The sequence below is a fragment of the Myotis davidii genome, unplaced genomic scaffold, assembly GCF_000327345.1.
Source record: "Myotis davidii unplaced genomic scaffold, ASM32734v1 scaffold973, whole genome shotgun sequence".
NCBI lineage: Eukaryota > Metazoa > Chordata > Mammalia > Chiroptera > Vespertilionidae > Myotis > Myotis davidii.
Window position 1 is genome coordinate 96,995 of NW_006284945.1, and position 16,367 is coordinate 113,361.

At 43.9% G+C, this 16,367-nt stretch overlaps 1 protein-coding gene across 1 annotated transcript in view; it reads left to right on the plus strand.

Annotated features, from left to right (window-relative positions):
• Nucleotides 1-3,518: 3,518 nt before the first annotated feature.
• EGF (epidermal growth factor) overlaps nt 3,519-16,367 on the plus strand; it is an 85,002-nt gene continuing 72,153 nt past the window's right edge. Inside the window, exon 1 of the mRNA XM_006755233.2 lies at nt 3,519-4,124. Coding sequence (XP_006755296.1) covers nt 4,004-4,124 — 121 coding nt within the window. The 5' untranslated portion in view covers nt 3,519-4,003. The remainder of the gene's footprint in view (nt 4,125-16,367) is intronic.

A 16,367-nucleotide genomic window follows, 5' to 3' on the forward strand; every position in this document is an offset into this window, starting at 1 on the left:
CCAGAAGGATTTCCCCCCACCCAGCTGTGCCCCTTAGGATCGAAGGATCTAATAAATAAGCATCTCATTTCTTTGTCCATTCCTGTTCCACATCCTATTGTCAGCATGGCCTTCCTGCTTCTCCATGCCGATGTGAGGTGTCCTAATTTATATTAATAAAAGAGTAATATGTTAAGTAGACCAGGAGACCTTCTGGACATCCTTCCGGACAAACCGCCCCCAAACAACCCTCAGCCCCTTGCCCAGGCTGGCCACACCACCCAGCGGGGATCCTCACCCTGATGGGGGTGTGGCCAGCCTGCAAACCCCCAGTGGCCCCTTGTCCAGGCCGGGCCCTCCCCCAGCGGGACCTCCCCACACTGATCAGGGTGTGGCCAGCCTGTAAACCACCCCAGGTCCCTGGCCCAGGCCAGCCTGGTTTTCCAGGCCGGTGAGGGGACAGTTGGAAGTGATCAGGCCGGCGAGGAGGGGGGCAGTTGGGGGTGAGAAGGTTGGCAGGGGGGGCAGTTAGGGACGAGTGTTTAGGAGCCAGCAGTCCTGGAATGCTAGAGGGATGTCCGACTGCTGGTTTAGGCCTGATCCCATCCCCCGAGGGGTCCCAGATTTGAGCAGGTGCAGGCCGGGCTGAGGGACACCCTCCCTGCCTTTGGTGCACAAATTACATGCACCAGGCAACTAGCTACTACATGAAGCTCTAACTGCATGCTCCAGTCCGTGGAGTTTGTTGCAATCCCCCCTTCTTTCCTGACAACCCCAGGATACTTAGTGCCTGGCCATTCATTAGCTGATGCTCATAAACTCTTTGCTGTTGTTGTTAGTTCGTTTTTCAAGCTCTTGAACTTAGGGGACTATGACTTCTATTTCTTGTACTCCATACAATGTCCTATCACATAGAGCTGTTTAATGGATCAGTTAGTTAATTTGATTCAATCCCAGAAACTAAAAGCTATTTGGCAGCTCAAACCAGTAAAGCTTTTTTTAAAAAAAAAAATAATTTTTTTTTTTATTGATTTCAGAGAGGGAGAGCAAAATAGAAACATCAATGCTGCGAGAGAATCATTGTTTGGCTGCCCCCTGCATGTCCCACACTGGGGATCAAGCCCACAACCCAGGCATGTGCCCTGACCAGGAATCGAACTGTGACCTCCTGGCTCATAGGTTGATGCTCAAACACTGAGCAACACTGGCTGGGCGAAACTCATAAAGCTTTAATAGATTTCTGAGCAACCTTAAAATAAGAAGGATGCTAGTTTGCCCAGGGCAGGTTCAGCTTTACCTGGAAGTAAGAGTATATGGACTTAGTAGATATCTCTGGAAGTCCTTTCTAAGTGTGGCTGTGTCCTGTGATTTGCTGGGTGGGCAATCCTGAATTGTCTGTGCGTTAGTTGGGATTGATCTTCATCTCAGTCACCAGTCTCAGCTTCTACCACAGCCATGTTGAGTCCATCACCCCTTTAAGGGGCATGTGTGACGCCATTGGCCCAGGTGACATGTAATTAGGAAAGCGTGTCTTATTACAACCCAAAGTAATAGGAAACATTCCAGATCCAAATAGAATATAGTTGTGGATTATTTCATATCTGTGTTCCTGACCTTCTCCTCTTTTGTCTCCACGAAAAAGCTTGGTGCTTGGTTGCCCTCTAGGCTACATCTGTTGCTGTCGCCTGTGACACTGGCAATGCATTTTGCTAAAAGGTCAGTAACTTAGTGCAGGTTATTTGTAGGACACCCATTCTGAGTCTTGAGGCTGAGTCCAGGAAGCAGTGGAATATTCCATGTGTCCCCCACACATGACTTCTGCTGCCCCCGGGGTCTGTTTCTCCTGTTAGGGCTCGGGAGCTGCCTGGCAGAGGCCGGCTGAGATGGGAGGAATCCTGCCTTTAGCTGTTTCAGTAAAGTGACCCCAGTGTTTGAGGAATGATGAGGACGGAATTAAACATGAGTAAAAGGCTTGGAGTGGTTCCCGTTTTCCTCCATAGCGGGTGTCCACTGGTGTGACTGTTATTTTTGTGACTATCGCTTTATCTACACTCTGGCCAGCTTTTGGAACACTAACTCTGGGCAACTTAAATGAAAGTTTGTTTTCCAGGATGAAGTAAACTGGCAGAAGTTTCCATTGCTCATCAAATCGGGTGCAAATGGTTTGCCTGAGCTAGAGGTTTGAGTGTGCTTTTGAAATACATGCTGTGGCCCTGCCGTTGTGGCTTGTGCCGGGCCAGCACAGCCAAGGGTTCGGTGAGCCTGAGCAGGGGCAGCGAAGGATTAAAGGAAAGACAGACAAAGAGAATAAGCTGGGTCTAGGATCTCCTGAGCCTGGTTGAGGCCATAGAGAGATCTAGATGGAAAGCTGAGCCTTTATTTTATAGCCAGACGTAAACAAGGTAGTGGTCACCACAGTTACAATGTTCTTGTGAGTTTCACTTATTTTGGCAGCACTTGCTGCACCTCCTGGAGCCCATTAGCTACCCAGATAGGATCTAGGTTCTAGGCAGAGTCATAAGGTCAAGTCTAATTATGCTAAGAGGGCTGTGCCCTCTAAGCTGGAACTTGTTTGTGGCTTTGCCAACAGGTCAGTACCAGGCTTAACCCTGTAGCTGCTCCCTGCAGTAGCTCAGTGGTTGAGCATTGACTTATGAACCCGGAGGTCACGGTTCAATTTCCCACCAGGGCACATGCCTGGGTTGTGGGCTCGATCCTCAATATCAGACATGCAGGAGGCAGCCGACCAATGATTCTGTCTCATTGTTGATGTTTTTCTCTCTCTCTCTCTCTGCCTCCCTGAAACCAATAAAAGTATTTTAAAAAGAAAGAATTGCCGAAACCGGTTTGGCTCAGTGGATAGAGCGTCGGCCTGCGGACTGAAAGGTCCCAGGTTCGATTCCGGTCAAGGGCATGTACCTGGGTTGCGGGCACATCCCCAGTAGGAGGTATGCAGGAGGCAGCTGATCGATGTTTCTCTCTCATCGATGTTTCTAACTCTCTATCTCTCTCCCTTCCTTCATTTGGCTCCCGGGATTTCCCTTTGGTTTGGAAAGAATGATCTTCCAAATTCCGCTATAAAACATACGGGAGAGAGAGAGAGAAAGATGAGGCTCCAGGAAAGAGCACGGTGTTGACATTGTTCAAAGAATGAGCTGAAGGTGACTTTTCGTTCGTGGTGCCCGAGTGAGTGATCGATTGCTGCGAGACTGAATTACCAGCGGCGTTGCTCGCTGCTGATTTATACGGCGCGGCTTAGCTTTGTCTTCATCCTTCAAGATAGTAAAACACAGCTAAGAGTCAGCAGGTACCTCCGAGACCCGGCAGCAGCCCCGCCGCTCCCTAATTGCTCTCCCTGCTTCTGCCCAGAATATTTATGGTGAGTAGCCAGTTATCTCTTCTTTGGCAGCCGGCCCTGCTTTCCTGTCGTGCGGAATTGCCTGCATTCGCATTTGCAAACAGAGGCTCACTCAAGTGTCACTAAAGGAAGAGGAGGTGGAGCCAAAAGGGCTTTAAAAAGGAAAGAGGAGTCATTCTACTTCTCAACAAGGGAAACTGTACTTGGGGAGGAATCCGATCTCCATATTTCTTCTTTCAGCTTCATCAAGGGTCGTGGTTGGAACCTTCCATCAATTCTTTTCTTTTTCTTCCTTTCTTTTTTTCCCTCTCTCTCCCTCTCTCTAGCCCTTGCCTGTTGCTCTCTCTGCCTGTCACAGTCAAGTCAGCTGCAGGCCTCCTCCACCGTGTGGCTGGGACATTGTGAAATGTGTCAGAAGGGTGTCAGGTATTTCTTGCTGGCTTCCCAAAAACGGAGATAAAGAAGTCTTTCCCGGGGTGCCCCTCTCAGGCTACTTTTGGGCACTGTCTTGAGTTGAAGCAGAAGGAGGTGAAGGGCGACAGCAAAAGAGCCCGGGAGAAGATGCCCGGGGGCTGCCGGCCAGCGGGTGAGCACTCCTGGGGCAGACGTACCTGCCTCGCTATGCTCAGCCAAAGTCAAGTTAGTCTCTATTGACAGTTCAAGCCCATGGAGACCATGCTGCTCTTCCTTGTCACTCTGTTGCCGGTAGTTTTTAGTCTCCCAGCACTCCGTCCCTGGAGCTGTCCTGAAGGCTCCCCCTCGGGCAATGGGAGCTCCACGTGTGCAGGTAAGTAATTCCGCTCAAAGGGATTCGCTTCTTCCTGGCAACTGCCCTCAGCTACCTGTTCATTTCGTCTTGTAAAGTGGGGCTTTTTTTTTCTTTCTGATTTGTCTTTGCGTGTGTAGATTTTGCTTAATTTTTGTTTTTTAACGCTTGCATAGTCTCTGACTGGCTGTTAGAGCTAATCTGCTACCGGCTGTGCAAACTCCTGGTTCTCAAACTGTTCTTCCACGTGTGTCATTGTACACTAGCTGAACGTTTCTTTTCACGTCTCTATTCTGACACGAGGAATAACTAAGCACTGAGTTGATCAGCTTTTTATTGGAAACTGGGGAAAGAGACAGCACTTTTTTGAAATTGACTCTAAGGCATAAGAAATTCTCTAATAACTTTGTGTATGAACTCAGAAGTTACTTAAAAACCAGTGGAAAAAAAATGGATGAGGATTGGGAACAAACGTGGTTCTATTATGAAAGCCAAGCTAAGTTTCACCTTACACCTCCTCCCTCCCCACCTCCCCACTCCTTCCGTTTCTGAATCTGGCTGGCTCCAAGTTTTTAGTAACAGGTGCTTTGTAACTCTGTGAACTGACAATATGCCACATACCCCTCCCATAATAAATGGGTTTTTAATCTAGGAGAAGTGGGGTTTTACTGAATGCAAAATAGCAATCCTGCTTAAGGACATTGCCTGAAAAATCTCTCTCTCTCTCTCTCTCTCTCTCTCCCTCCCTCCCTCCCTCCATTTTATTTTGCTCTTGGTTGGGTCTCCAACCTGCTGTTCAGACAAGGCAGCCACTTCCATCCATTATAGAACATGAACTACCCTGACGTTCCTTTCTTGTCATTTTGCCCTTTAGAGAAGGGATCTGGCTCCCAAAAAGAGATAAACTGAGGAAAACATAGTACAGCTTCCAGGAGCGAGGTCTCCGGGAGACAGCAGGGAGCAGTGGGAATTGAGAGCACAGTGCGGAGCCAATGCTGGCGCTGGCTGGGCTCCCGCCCTGGCTGCCTCATGGTGGAAGTTACCAGGAGATCAGGTGCTCTTGCTCTGGCCCTCAGGACTGACTCCAGGCCACACTCATTGTAACAGGGGAGCAGAACCTTAGGGTGTTGGAAGGAAGGAAGAAATTCTCACAATCTTTGTGACTCCAGCACCCAGAACATTTCTGCTTTCATGTTATGTATTCAGTCAAGTCTTGCTGAAGGAATGAGGAGTCTTTCCTTGACCAGCTGATCACAGAGTCCCAGAGAATAACAACAAAAGGGGGGTGACTAAAGACAAAAATGATCTCACAAGCATGTTGCTCGGTTGTTGAAGGCAGAAGTGAAAGCTTTTGGACACAGTTGTGTTGAAAAAACTGGAACCTCCCTGGGGTGGGTGAATTGTCCCCAGAGTAGTTGGCAAGTGACCAGAATTAGGCACTGCCGTTTGCATGGGGCATGTGAGGAGATGGTGGGAGCCGGTCAAGAAGCAGCACTTGAGAGAGGGGGGGAAATCCCACAGAAATGAACTTTTACACATAGCTGTAGAGTCACAGAGAGCCACCGATTCCAGCTAGCAAGTGAACTTGTGCTCCTCACCACCCCTGACAGTGCCCTCTCGGGTCTGGATGCACCAAATCAACTTGAAGACCAGGACAGAGGCAAGGAGTTCACTGTGTCAGGGTGGAGGGAACACAGGTTTTAGAAGCAAATACACCTCATTTCAAATCCATGCCACCTAGTTAATACTTGAGTTATATTGGAATATTGCAGGAAATACCCCACCCCCCTTTTCAGGACCGTTGTGTGGATCACATGAGATACCACGTGAAACACACCTAACACAGAGGCCAGCAGACTGTACTCAATAAATGTCCTCTTGGCTCCCTGTCTTGGCAAAGTCTCTTTGATCAGATCACGCCCTGAGATGCCTTGTTTGGGCAGTGCAGGGACGTGGCACGGACCTCGCATGGTGTGGACGCCATTCTGTGACTCTGCCTCTTTGCTCCCTTGATCCCTCATGTCACTGGTTTAAACCCCCTACTTTACACTCCATGTCTCATGTTAGCTGATAACTGCCTGGATCACACCCTGTGTCCCCTGCATTTCAGAGGCTAGTGTTTCTCCTTTCTAAATAGATATCGTGCCATCATCTTCCACACCGCCCCCCCCCCCACGCCCCGAATTCTACTTGTCTTATTTCTTGTCCTTGGCATTCAGACAGACCACCCCTGGCCAGCCTGACCCAGCAGAAAGAATGCTTTGTGGTTTGACAAGATTCAGGTAACTTTAGGCAAGACTGTCCCTCATGTGACTGCTAGCCACATAAACCAAGTGATAACACTGAATTGGATACTTTTCATTCCTCCCCTCCCCCGCTCCTCTTTTTTTTTTTTTAATTGACCGAGTATTCTGTTAGCTTCTATTTGAGCAGCAGTAGGTGAGGATAGCAATAAAGAAAACTGCTGGCAAGCAAGCGGCTTCTGAACTTTCAAGCTTATTTGCCCTCTAGGAGAAATATCTGTTGAAAAAAGGAACTGTTCCTGTTTGCTGTCTGTACCGGCATTATTGAATGAACTTTCCTGGTAAAATAAAGGGTGAAGAAGTACGAACGAGCCTCAGAGAGCTGGCTGCAGGAGGGATCTGGGGCACTAAGCCCACTGGGAGATCCCTGTTAGCAGTAAACAGCGAAATCACTGATTTCAGCACTGGCTAAGGCTTGGTCCGCTTCCCAGTCATGTGCAAACCCGAATAATTTCATGATCAGGATCTTTGTTTTTTCAGCCAGGGTTATGCAAAAGTTTTTTGTTTTTCTTTTTAATCTAACTGCAAAGAAATTCTAGAAATGATCTTTTATGCACAGCACGGAAATGAAACTGTCCCCAAGGTACCCAGTGGTTTATGGTCTTTGAGGGACAATAGGGTTTAGTGGTAAAGAGCTTAAAGTTTGGAGTCAGACCTGGGTTCAAATCCCAGTTTTGCTGCTTGCGAACCAGGTGTCTCATTTTCCTCACTGCGAAATGAAGATAATTACCCTCTTCTCCTTGCATTGTTGTCGGGATTGTGTTGATGTATTTGCTTTCGATGTTGGCCACACATTAGAGTCACCAATATCCAGGTTACCGTCCAGTCCATCGGGGTCAGAGTCTCTTCTGGGGTGGAATCCAGGCATCCTTTTCTCTGAAACTCTCCCTTGGTGATTCTAATGGGCATGATGGGCAGCCTGGGTTTAAGCCACTAAGTTAATATATGTAGGGGGCATAAAACAGAGCCTGGTATGTAATAGGGACTCAGTAAGTCTTAGCTCCTATTGGTATTTTTACCATTGTTAAAATTATTTTTATCGGTGGTAACTGTACCAGTATTTTCTAAATGTGGCTCTGTTTCTTCTATAATAATTGAATTTTTTTTTTACTCCTGGAAAACATCACATTGAAAAATCTGAGATGGTTTTACATGAAAAATTATAGTCAAGATAATTTCAACATTCATAGCTTTTACTTTTGCAGCTAGAAGTAACATTTATTAACAATACAAAAACATATCAAACTGCTTTGAGCAAGTGCTCTTCTGGTACTGCAGCTCCAGTGTTTTTTTTCTGTGACAACACCTGATAAAAAACTCACTGACTGAAAATTAAATATGCCTGTTAGATTTCCTACCAGGAACAATTTTATTTGACAACAACAAAACAAGGAACTCAAAAGTGACAATTTAAATTTCATATATATTTTTCCTTGTATTTTTATTGATTTCAAAGAGAAAGAAAGAGAAAGAGAGAAATAGAAACATCAATGAAGAGAGAGAATTATTGACAGGCTGCCTCCTGCATGCCCCACACTGGAGATGGAGCTCACAACCCAGGCATGTGCCCTGACCAGGAATCAAACCTTGACCTCTTGGTTCAGTGGTCGATGCTCAACCACTGAGCCATGCCGGCCAGGCCTGGAACCAATTTCTTTAAGATTTTTTAAAGCTGCTGGCATTTAAAGGAACGATAAAATAAGTCTTTAAATGGATTTATATTTGGGGGTTAGTTGGGAGTTGTTCAAATATATGACATTCAATTTGGTAGTCGGAAGGTGAGAATTCTCTGTGTTCAGGGGAGAGCAAATGATTGTTTCCCATCAAAAGTAAATGAACTAGTCATTTGGTTTACAATTTGCCTTCATGAAAATCCTTTTGAAATAATTTCTTGGTTAGTCTGAATGTTTTCTGTTTTTTGACATCAGTAGTCTCCACACTCTATTCCATCTGTAAAAAAATTAAAATGTGGGCATATGCTCTCAGTTAGTTACGTGTCATATGTATACTACTACTATGAACATTATACTACACATATTTCTAATATTGTCTTTCCAAACAATAGTGACCTTCTTCCAGTCTGTAAGCGGTACACATCCTACTTGGATGAGACGGTTGTAGAGAAGTAATAAAATGATGGGATACATGCTTCATCTTTCTTAGCCCTTAGCTCCCTTCACTTAGGCATGAAGAGATAAGAAAGGTTTACTTTTTTTTTTCTTTTTTCAAGTAAAGGGGAGTTCTTTATAGAATGACTTCTCTCAGAGTGTATAATGGGAGAAATAAAAATGACTTTTCTCAGGGTGGATAATGGAAGGCATAAAAATGCACTGAGATTCTTCCATATGGACTAGAACGCCTAAAGATGGGCTGGAGTGTCAGAAATTCCAAAACTCCATGGCCTGCTGGAGTGTATATATCTTAGGATTTTAAAATAAAAGATGGTCTGTGCCTTCACCCCGTGTTCTGGGGAAACGCAGCGTGTCTCTCCTAAGACAGTGGGAGTGGTGATGTGGAAGGGAAGGAAGGCTCTTGTGTTCCTGCTGGCCCTTCCGCTGAATTATTCGTCAGTGTGCTCACCTCTCTCACGGGCTGTCCCTTTCCCACACCTCATAACCTCACGCCTGACGCCACCCTGTTTTACTTCTCGAAAGACCTGGTGCTGTGACTGTGAGTGGACAGACTTTAACTGGAAGTTTGGGAGGGGGTGGGTCCTAGCCACATCCTGATGCAGCACATCAAACAGCTAAAACTATTTTTCATTCTCGTTCTTAAAAGTTAAGTGATTGTCCTTTGTGGGAAAACTTACCAGCCATCTCTCTCTCGGGTGCCAGCCCTGCCATGTTGGCTGGCCTCGGCGAGGCTGACCCACGCCCAGCCCTCTTTTCTGGGGCCCCTTGGTCTGTTTCAGATGGCCTACATTCCCACGCAGAACATTTTAGCTTTTCTCCTCCTCCTCCTCCAATTCTGTTTTCCTGATAAGATCTTGGGCCTCCTTTTTTAAAATTAAAAACAAACAAACAAACAAAAAACTAAGATATTACTAAGGAGCATACTGAAGTGTTTTAATAAGCAAAACAGTTGTTTCTCAAAAGAAAAATTCTGGCCACAGGTTTTAAACCCATTTTTTCTTTTCTCTCTCCATAATGGGGGGGATGTTAATTTTGAGACAGAAGCAAAGCTTTTCGAAGGCAGGTTTTAGGTGGTGGGAATACTACCTGGAGAGGAGACTTTTCCTGTGTGCTCAGGCTAGGAAGGAACTCCATGGTTGGGGAGTGGCTTTCTTTGGCCTCATAAACACAAGTCAGAAGTGAGGCAGGACACTGATACCAAAATAGGCCGTTGTACGTGTGGTGTTGGCCAGTTACTGTAAGGTCTTCCTATTATACCCTTTCCTTAATGAGGGTCTTACTGAAAGTTAGAGGTTGATTTACTTGTGCTGAGGAAAGTGAGGAGGCCAGTCCCATGTTTCAGGTGAAATGGTACGATGAGTGGCAGGTAGGAGGGACGGAAGCACGGTGGTCTCACAGCGGGGTGGCCAGAGGTCAGACGAGAGGCACCAATGGGTGAGGATGCGGGAAGCAGAATGTGTCCCAGTCAGTGGCCAACTATTAGGAGTATTAATAGTTTGGACTCTGAATCACTTACATATCTCCTCTCTTATTTTTTGTCATTAACTTATAGAGTTCATTGTACTACTTTATTTAGATCAGTGGTTCTCAACCTTCCTAATGCCGTGACCCTTTAATACAGCTCTTCATGTTGTGGTGACCCCCAACCATAAAATTATTTTCGTTGCTATTTCATAACTGTAATTTTGCTACTGTTATGAATTGTAATGTAAATATCTGATATGCAGGATGTATTTTCATTGTTACAAATTGAACATAATTAAAGCATAGTGATTAATCACAAAAACAATACATGTAATTATATATGTGTTTTCCGATGGTCATAGGTGACCCCTGTGAAAGAGTCGTTTGACCCCAAAGGGGTCTCGACCCACAGGTTGAGAACCGCTGATTTAGATTGATTTATATGTTGTCTTTTAATCCAGATAATTAAAAAAATCCAACATTAACCTTCAGACAAAATGTAATTAAAATTTCTTACCTAGAAAATAAGCCTTCTATAATCTGTTCAACATTCTTAACTTTTTATCACTTTGATTATAGTGGAGAAAGCTAGGAGAAGAAACTAGTAACTTTCCAATATGTGTAAGTTGCCTGATGTAAGATATTTCAGCAATTATTTTAATGAGGTAGTTTTTGAAAACTTGTTATGAGCAAAAAAAAAAATTAAAGACCCAGTAAATAACCTCAACAGCTGGGAACTACTGCATTGGAGAGTTTTTTCAGAATGTCTAGGTCAGTTTTAAAGAATGCACTTTCTTTCAAGGAATTTCTAAATATTTTTCAAGAAATTCTCAGCCCTAACCAGTTTGGCTCAGTGGATAAAGCATTGGCCTGCGGACTGAAGGGTCCCAAGTTCGATTCCGGTCAAAGGCATGTACCGTGGTTGCGGGCACATCCCTAGTAGAGGGTGTGTAGGAGGCAGCTGATCGATGTTTCTAACTTTCTATCCCTCTCTCTTCCTCTCTGCAAAAAATCAATAACATATATTTAAAAAGAAAAAAGTTCTCAAATTCTATGAAGCAGCTTAATGTTGAGTTTAGTCTTTGTTATTACTCTGAATTTGAGAAATCCTAGAGCTAGGGAACAAAATGTGGTTTTTATTATATGTTATATTTCCGAATGTTAGAATTAACTTTAAGAAGGAACCAGGAACAATAAAAAAATAACAAAAAAAGCCTTGGCCGTTGGAATGAGATCGTCCCCGTTGTCTTTCTTGACTTCAGGTTAGTACTTTTATCCAGAATGATAATTCTACTCATGAAGGAAGTATTACCTGGACATTAGGTGAACCAAGCATACAGTTTATCTTGTAGAGATTATATATTAACACTCAGGCTAGGAAGGAATTTCATGGTTGGGGGTGGCTTTCCTTGACCTTGTGGACACAACTCAGAAGTGAGTCAATAATGTTAATAAATGATGGCTTTGCACATGACCATTCCAGTCCCATCCCCAACTGTTGGATTTGCTGGGGACCACAACAAGATAATGACTGATTTCTGAGTGGTGAAGTAATGTTTTTGTCAATTGTAGAAAAAGAAAAAATTCATTAAGTAGAAGGGACCTTTATACTTCTTGAAAGATCTCACTATAGCTGAAAAGACATTTCTATTTTATTTTATACTAGAGGCCTGATGCATGAAATTCATGCAAGGGGCTTGGCCCTCGCAGCAGCCCAGCTGCCTCAAGGTCCTGCCCCCCATCCACTAGTCATTCCAGAAGGTCATTCCGCCATCCGGTCTAATTAGCATATTAGCTCTTTATTATATACTAGAGGCCCAGTGCACGAAATTCGTGCACAGGGGATCCCCTCAGCCCAGCCTGCACCCTCTTCAATCAGGACCCCTTAGGATCGGGCCTAAACCAGCAGTCAGACATTCCTCTCACAATCCAGGACCACTGGCTCCTAACTGCTCACCTGCCTGCCTGCCTGATTGCCCCTAACTGCATCCCCCAAGCTGGCCTGGTCACCTCCAACTGTCCCCCCTGCCAACCTGGTCGTCCCATGCAGCCTGCTTTTCAGTCATTTGGTCACTCCTCACTGCCCCCTGCCCCGCCAGCTGGTTGCCCCACGCAGCCCACTGCTCAGTCGTTTGGTCATCCCTCACTAACCTCCCTGGTAGCCTGGTAGCCCCACGCAGCCTGTTCAGTCGTCCGTTCAGTTGTTTCTGTTGCGACATTTGCTTGGGCTTTTATTTAGATAGATGATGGCCAATGTTATTGACCTTTGAAAGCAATTTTGGGATAATGCATGTCAATGGTTTTCTTTAGTAGATTTTTTTCTTCTTCACATCATCATTCAAAGCTTACCTTTGATGCTAGCAGCTAGTTAATGTATAGAAACTTCAGTCATTGTAGCCAAATCCACGGCAGACTCTTCTGCTCTCATCACCTCTTGACCTTCTTTCTGAGCCTGGAGCTTGAATTGGTGTGTGTGTTTGTTTCCACTTACGACCTTGATTTTCTGAATCTCCCAAACTTGGCCAACCCTACTAATGTCTCTCAGTGTCCGGGTTTTCCAAGCGGCTCTCGGTTACTTGTGTGCTGTAATTGTGTGCGTGTGAAGGCATTTGAGAACCAGCAGACTTCTCTGACAGTCATTCATGGAATGCACTGATTTGTTTGCAAAGCCCCCTGTCAGTGGCAGGAGAGGAAAGGCCTGTTCTCTGAAAGGCCTACCTCCTTCTTCCATTCAGATCAGCCTGTCATGGTGCTGCAGACCAGCTTTGTGTGAAGTATGTGGATTTCATCCTGAGGTGGTTCTTTTTGTGGGTAGATGGTTGCTAGGATACAGACAGTTCTAATAACATCATGGCAGCTGCCTTGTTCTTCAGCCCATGGTGCATCAGTGGAGCAATAGTGTTTTATTTCATTCACTTCAACACTGTTGTGGATAACATTTCTCAAGCTTGAAGAAGGATCTTTCTTCTTTCATAGGCTCCAACAGTTCAAAGATGGAAGATCAATCAAACTCAACACTGTCATAATATACGGCTGCTGACACCAATCCTGTGTATTTTGGGTCCTTCCCTTATGAGACTTAAAAACAGGCCCAGAAGCAGGAGCTGCCAGGGATCGTCTGCCTCCTTCTGAAGCATCCAAGTATTCTGCTTATTGTAGAATTTTCAATACAAGAGAATTTACACTCTCTTGTTGTGCAGGGAAATTGCAGAGGTTACTGTCACTTATGTTAATTTACCCAGTAGGTGGAGATGTATAATTTTTAGATTCAAGCAACATTGTTGAGAATTTTAAAAACTCCAAGTGGGTGAAAAAGCTTAGGTTTGAAAATAGATCTTAAAAATTGACTGAAACTTTTATATTTTTTGAGTAGTCTAATGAATCGTGGTAAAGGTTACATGTAAGAGGGGAAAAAGATATATGACAAAAATTTTCCATCTAGAATCTCAATCCATTTAAAGTGCACCCAACAATGTCCAAGAGAGAATGATAGGTGACTATCATTCTCTCTTGGACATTGTTGGGTGCACTTTAAATTAAACACATCAGTTTTATTCCACATCAGTTATGTGTTTGGGCTGGCAGTGCTGACATTACTGACCCAGATGCCCATGGTATCCTGAGGGGACAGGCAGGTTCCCAGCCCAGAGGCCCAGGTGGGGGGTGTGCTGCAGTTTACCTGCTGACTTATGAACTGTGCTAGTTGGATTTATCAAAACGAACTCTTACAAAACCCAAAATGTGGCTTAAAAGCCTTCTTGCAAAGGCACCAAAGATTGCAGCTAATACTGTAATGCAAGCCCAAGAGACTAATGAGAAATGGAAGGCACTGACCCTGCATGGGAGGTAAAAACAATGTCAATCTCATAAGGAGACATATGTATACTTTCAACAAAAAAGATTTAAAAACAAAACAATTCTAATCTCTTTAGAGTTGACCAAATAAATAAATAAATAACAGAAATTAAGAAGACAGCCTTAAAAATGCACTTAAGTTTATTAGTAGTAATAATGAACCTCACAACAAGTGTAAAATTTGCCTTATATGTTAGTTAATCTATTATAATAAAAGCATAATATGCTAATTAGACCGGATTTCCTTCTGGACATCCTTCCAGATGACCTTCCAGATGAAGCTGGGGCTGTGAGGGAAGCCCAGTTCCCAGGTGCCAGAGGGAAGCTGGTGCTGGCAGCTGGGGAAAGGAAGGCCTACTCTTGCATGAATTTCGTGCATCAGGCCTCTAATGCTAATTGAAGCCATTAGGACAAATAAGTTGTTTAAAAATAAGTATCTAGAATGTGAAAACAACTTTTATGATTTTTACAGTTGTGTTCAAAGTTAAGACATTTAAGACTATGTTTACTATGATAAAAAGTTAGAAGGCTCTCTTTAGGTTTCTGAAGCAAAAATGGAAAAGCCTTATACTATTGGCAAAATATGTGTTCCTCCTGTGTCCTGCTGGGGTAAAGCATAACTAAGAGAATATATGGAAAACCACATGGCAGTAGATTAAAATGTGTTCTTTTGTTAGCAAATACTATTGAAAATGTCACAGAAAGCATTACTAACATTGTGAAGAAGTAAGTATTAGAAGAATTACATAGATGAGTGAAAGTAAAGGTGTTTCTAATATATCTCAGTTTATGGTATTTTCTAGAAACTAATCATTAACATTAATGAGAGCTCACTATATGTGAAGGAAAATTCTAAGCACTTGGCATAAATTGATTTATTTAATCTACATAACAATCCCATGAGGTAAGTACTATGTCATCTCCATTTTAAAGATGAAGAAACTGATGCACAGCGAGTTAAGTATGAGGTGAGGGTCTGTAGGAAAAGGGGAAAAAACCCTTTCCCTCCTCTGGTTCCTTTGGCTGGTTTATGACCAACTTGATGTGAGGCAGATTTACAGGAGAAAATAAAATGTAATTGCCCTTGCACGGGAACCCCGTGCACATGAGAGGTTTAGAGACAGAAGGTTAAAATGAGATATGTATGACGTTCTGAGCTAGGGATGAGGTAAGTCACCCTGGGGCTCAGAGGGTAATTGCAAGATGATAAGTTGAGCAGATGTTCAGGAATTAGTAGTTTGCCCTGCCATACAGAGGGGTCAAAAAGGTTATTTATGATCGTCTCTTACTATGGGCAAGGCCCCGGATTCAAATTCTTCTAGAAAGTTAAGAAGAAGCAGTTTCACCTGAGCTGCAGGGTTTGAGTTGCCTTTAGCTCAGACATACTGTGCACACCACGGAGGCCCATCTTGGGGTGACTTGATCTGAACCCTCCCAGTCATCAGCTAATAAGTAGTAACGCCAGTAAAGAGACAACATGGTAGTCTGGGTCCGGTGCCTGTGATCTTAGCCACTCTTATATTTGCCTGTGATAATGTTCATTAGCCAAACAAACAAACAAACAAACAAACAAAAGCATAAGAGAGGAAGCGTTCTCTGTGGTCACTGACTTCTTTACATATTAACAAATGTATTATGAAGCAAAAACAGTGCCAGTGGTGGTGGAGCCACTGCATTTACTGACACATCAACAGATGAGATCACAATGGGCCCTGGACTGCAGCTTGTGCAGTCTCGCAGGGAGGCAGTGTAGGAAGCAAGTTGAAGCTGGGCTTGCACCAAGTGCAATGGGGTGTGTTGATGTCATTACTTCTATAAAAATAAGAATAGATTAGATTCTTTATAATACTTTATGTTGGATGGGGAATAGTCATGAAAATATTTGTCCTACATGCTTCCCACAGAGTATCTTGAATCAAATGTCACAAAGTTTCCTTCTTAAAAAAGAAGTGATCCAAGTGTTTGGACCTTTTCTGTGATAACAAAGAGGCGTCACTAGTATGCAATTCGAAAAATAACTAGAGCAATGGAACTTTCTCCAACTTAAAGGTGACATTCTAACGAGTGAGAAAGTGGCTGCTGATTGTAAGATTTGTGTGTGAAGAGAACAGTTGGAAAACAGATGTTGGAAATGTGTCCATTGTTAGGAGATTAGGTTGTTGAACAAAGTCAACATGTCACCTATTAAAAACTCTCATGTCTGCAGTTTTTTTTTAAAAAAAAACCATCAGCAAAATTTTCCAAACCATTTTTTAAAAACTTCCAAGTAAAGAATTTTTGTCCCCTTTAACCTATTTAAATATATATAAAAATTTTTATATATTTTTATATATATAAAAATTTGTGCACTGGAGGGGGGGGGGCGGTCCCTGGTTTCCCTCAGCCTGGCCTGTGCCCTCTCGCAGTCCGGGAGCCCTTGGGGGATGTACGACTGATGCAGGGAGCTGGCCTAAACCATCAGTCAGACATCCTTAGTGCTGCCACGGAGGTGGGAGAGGCTCCTGCCACCT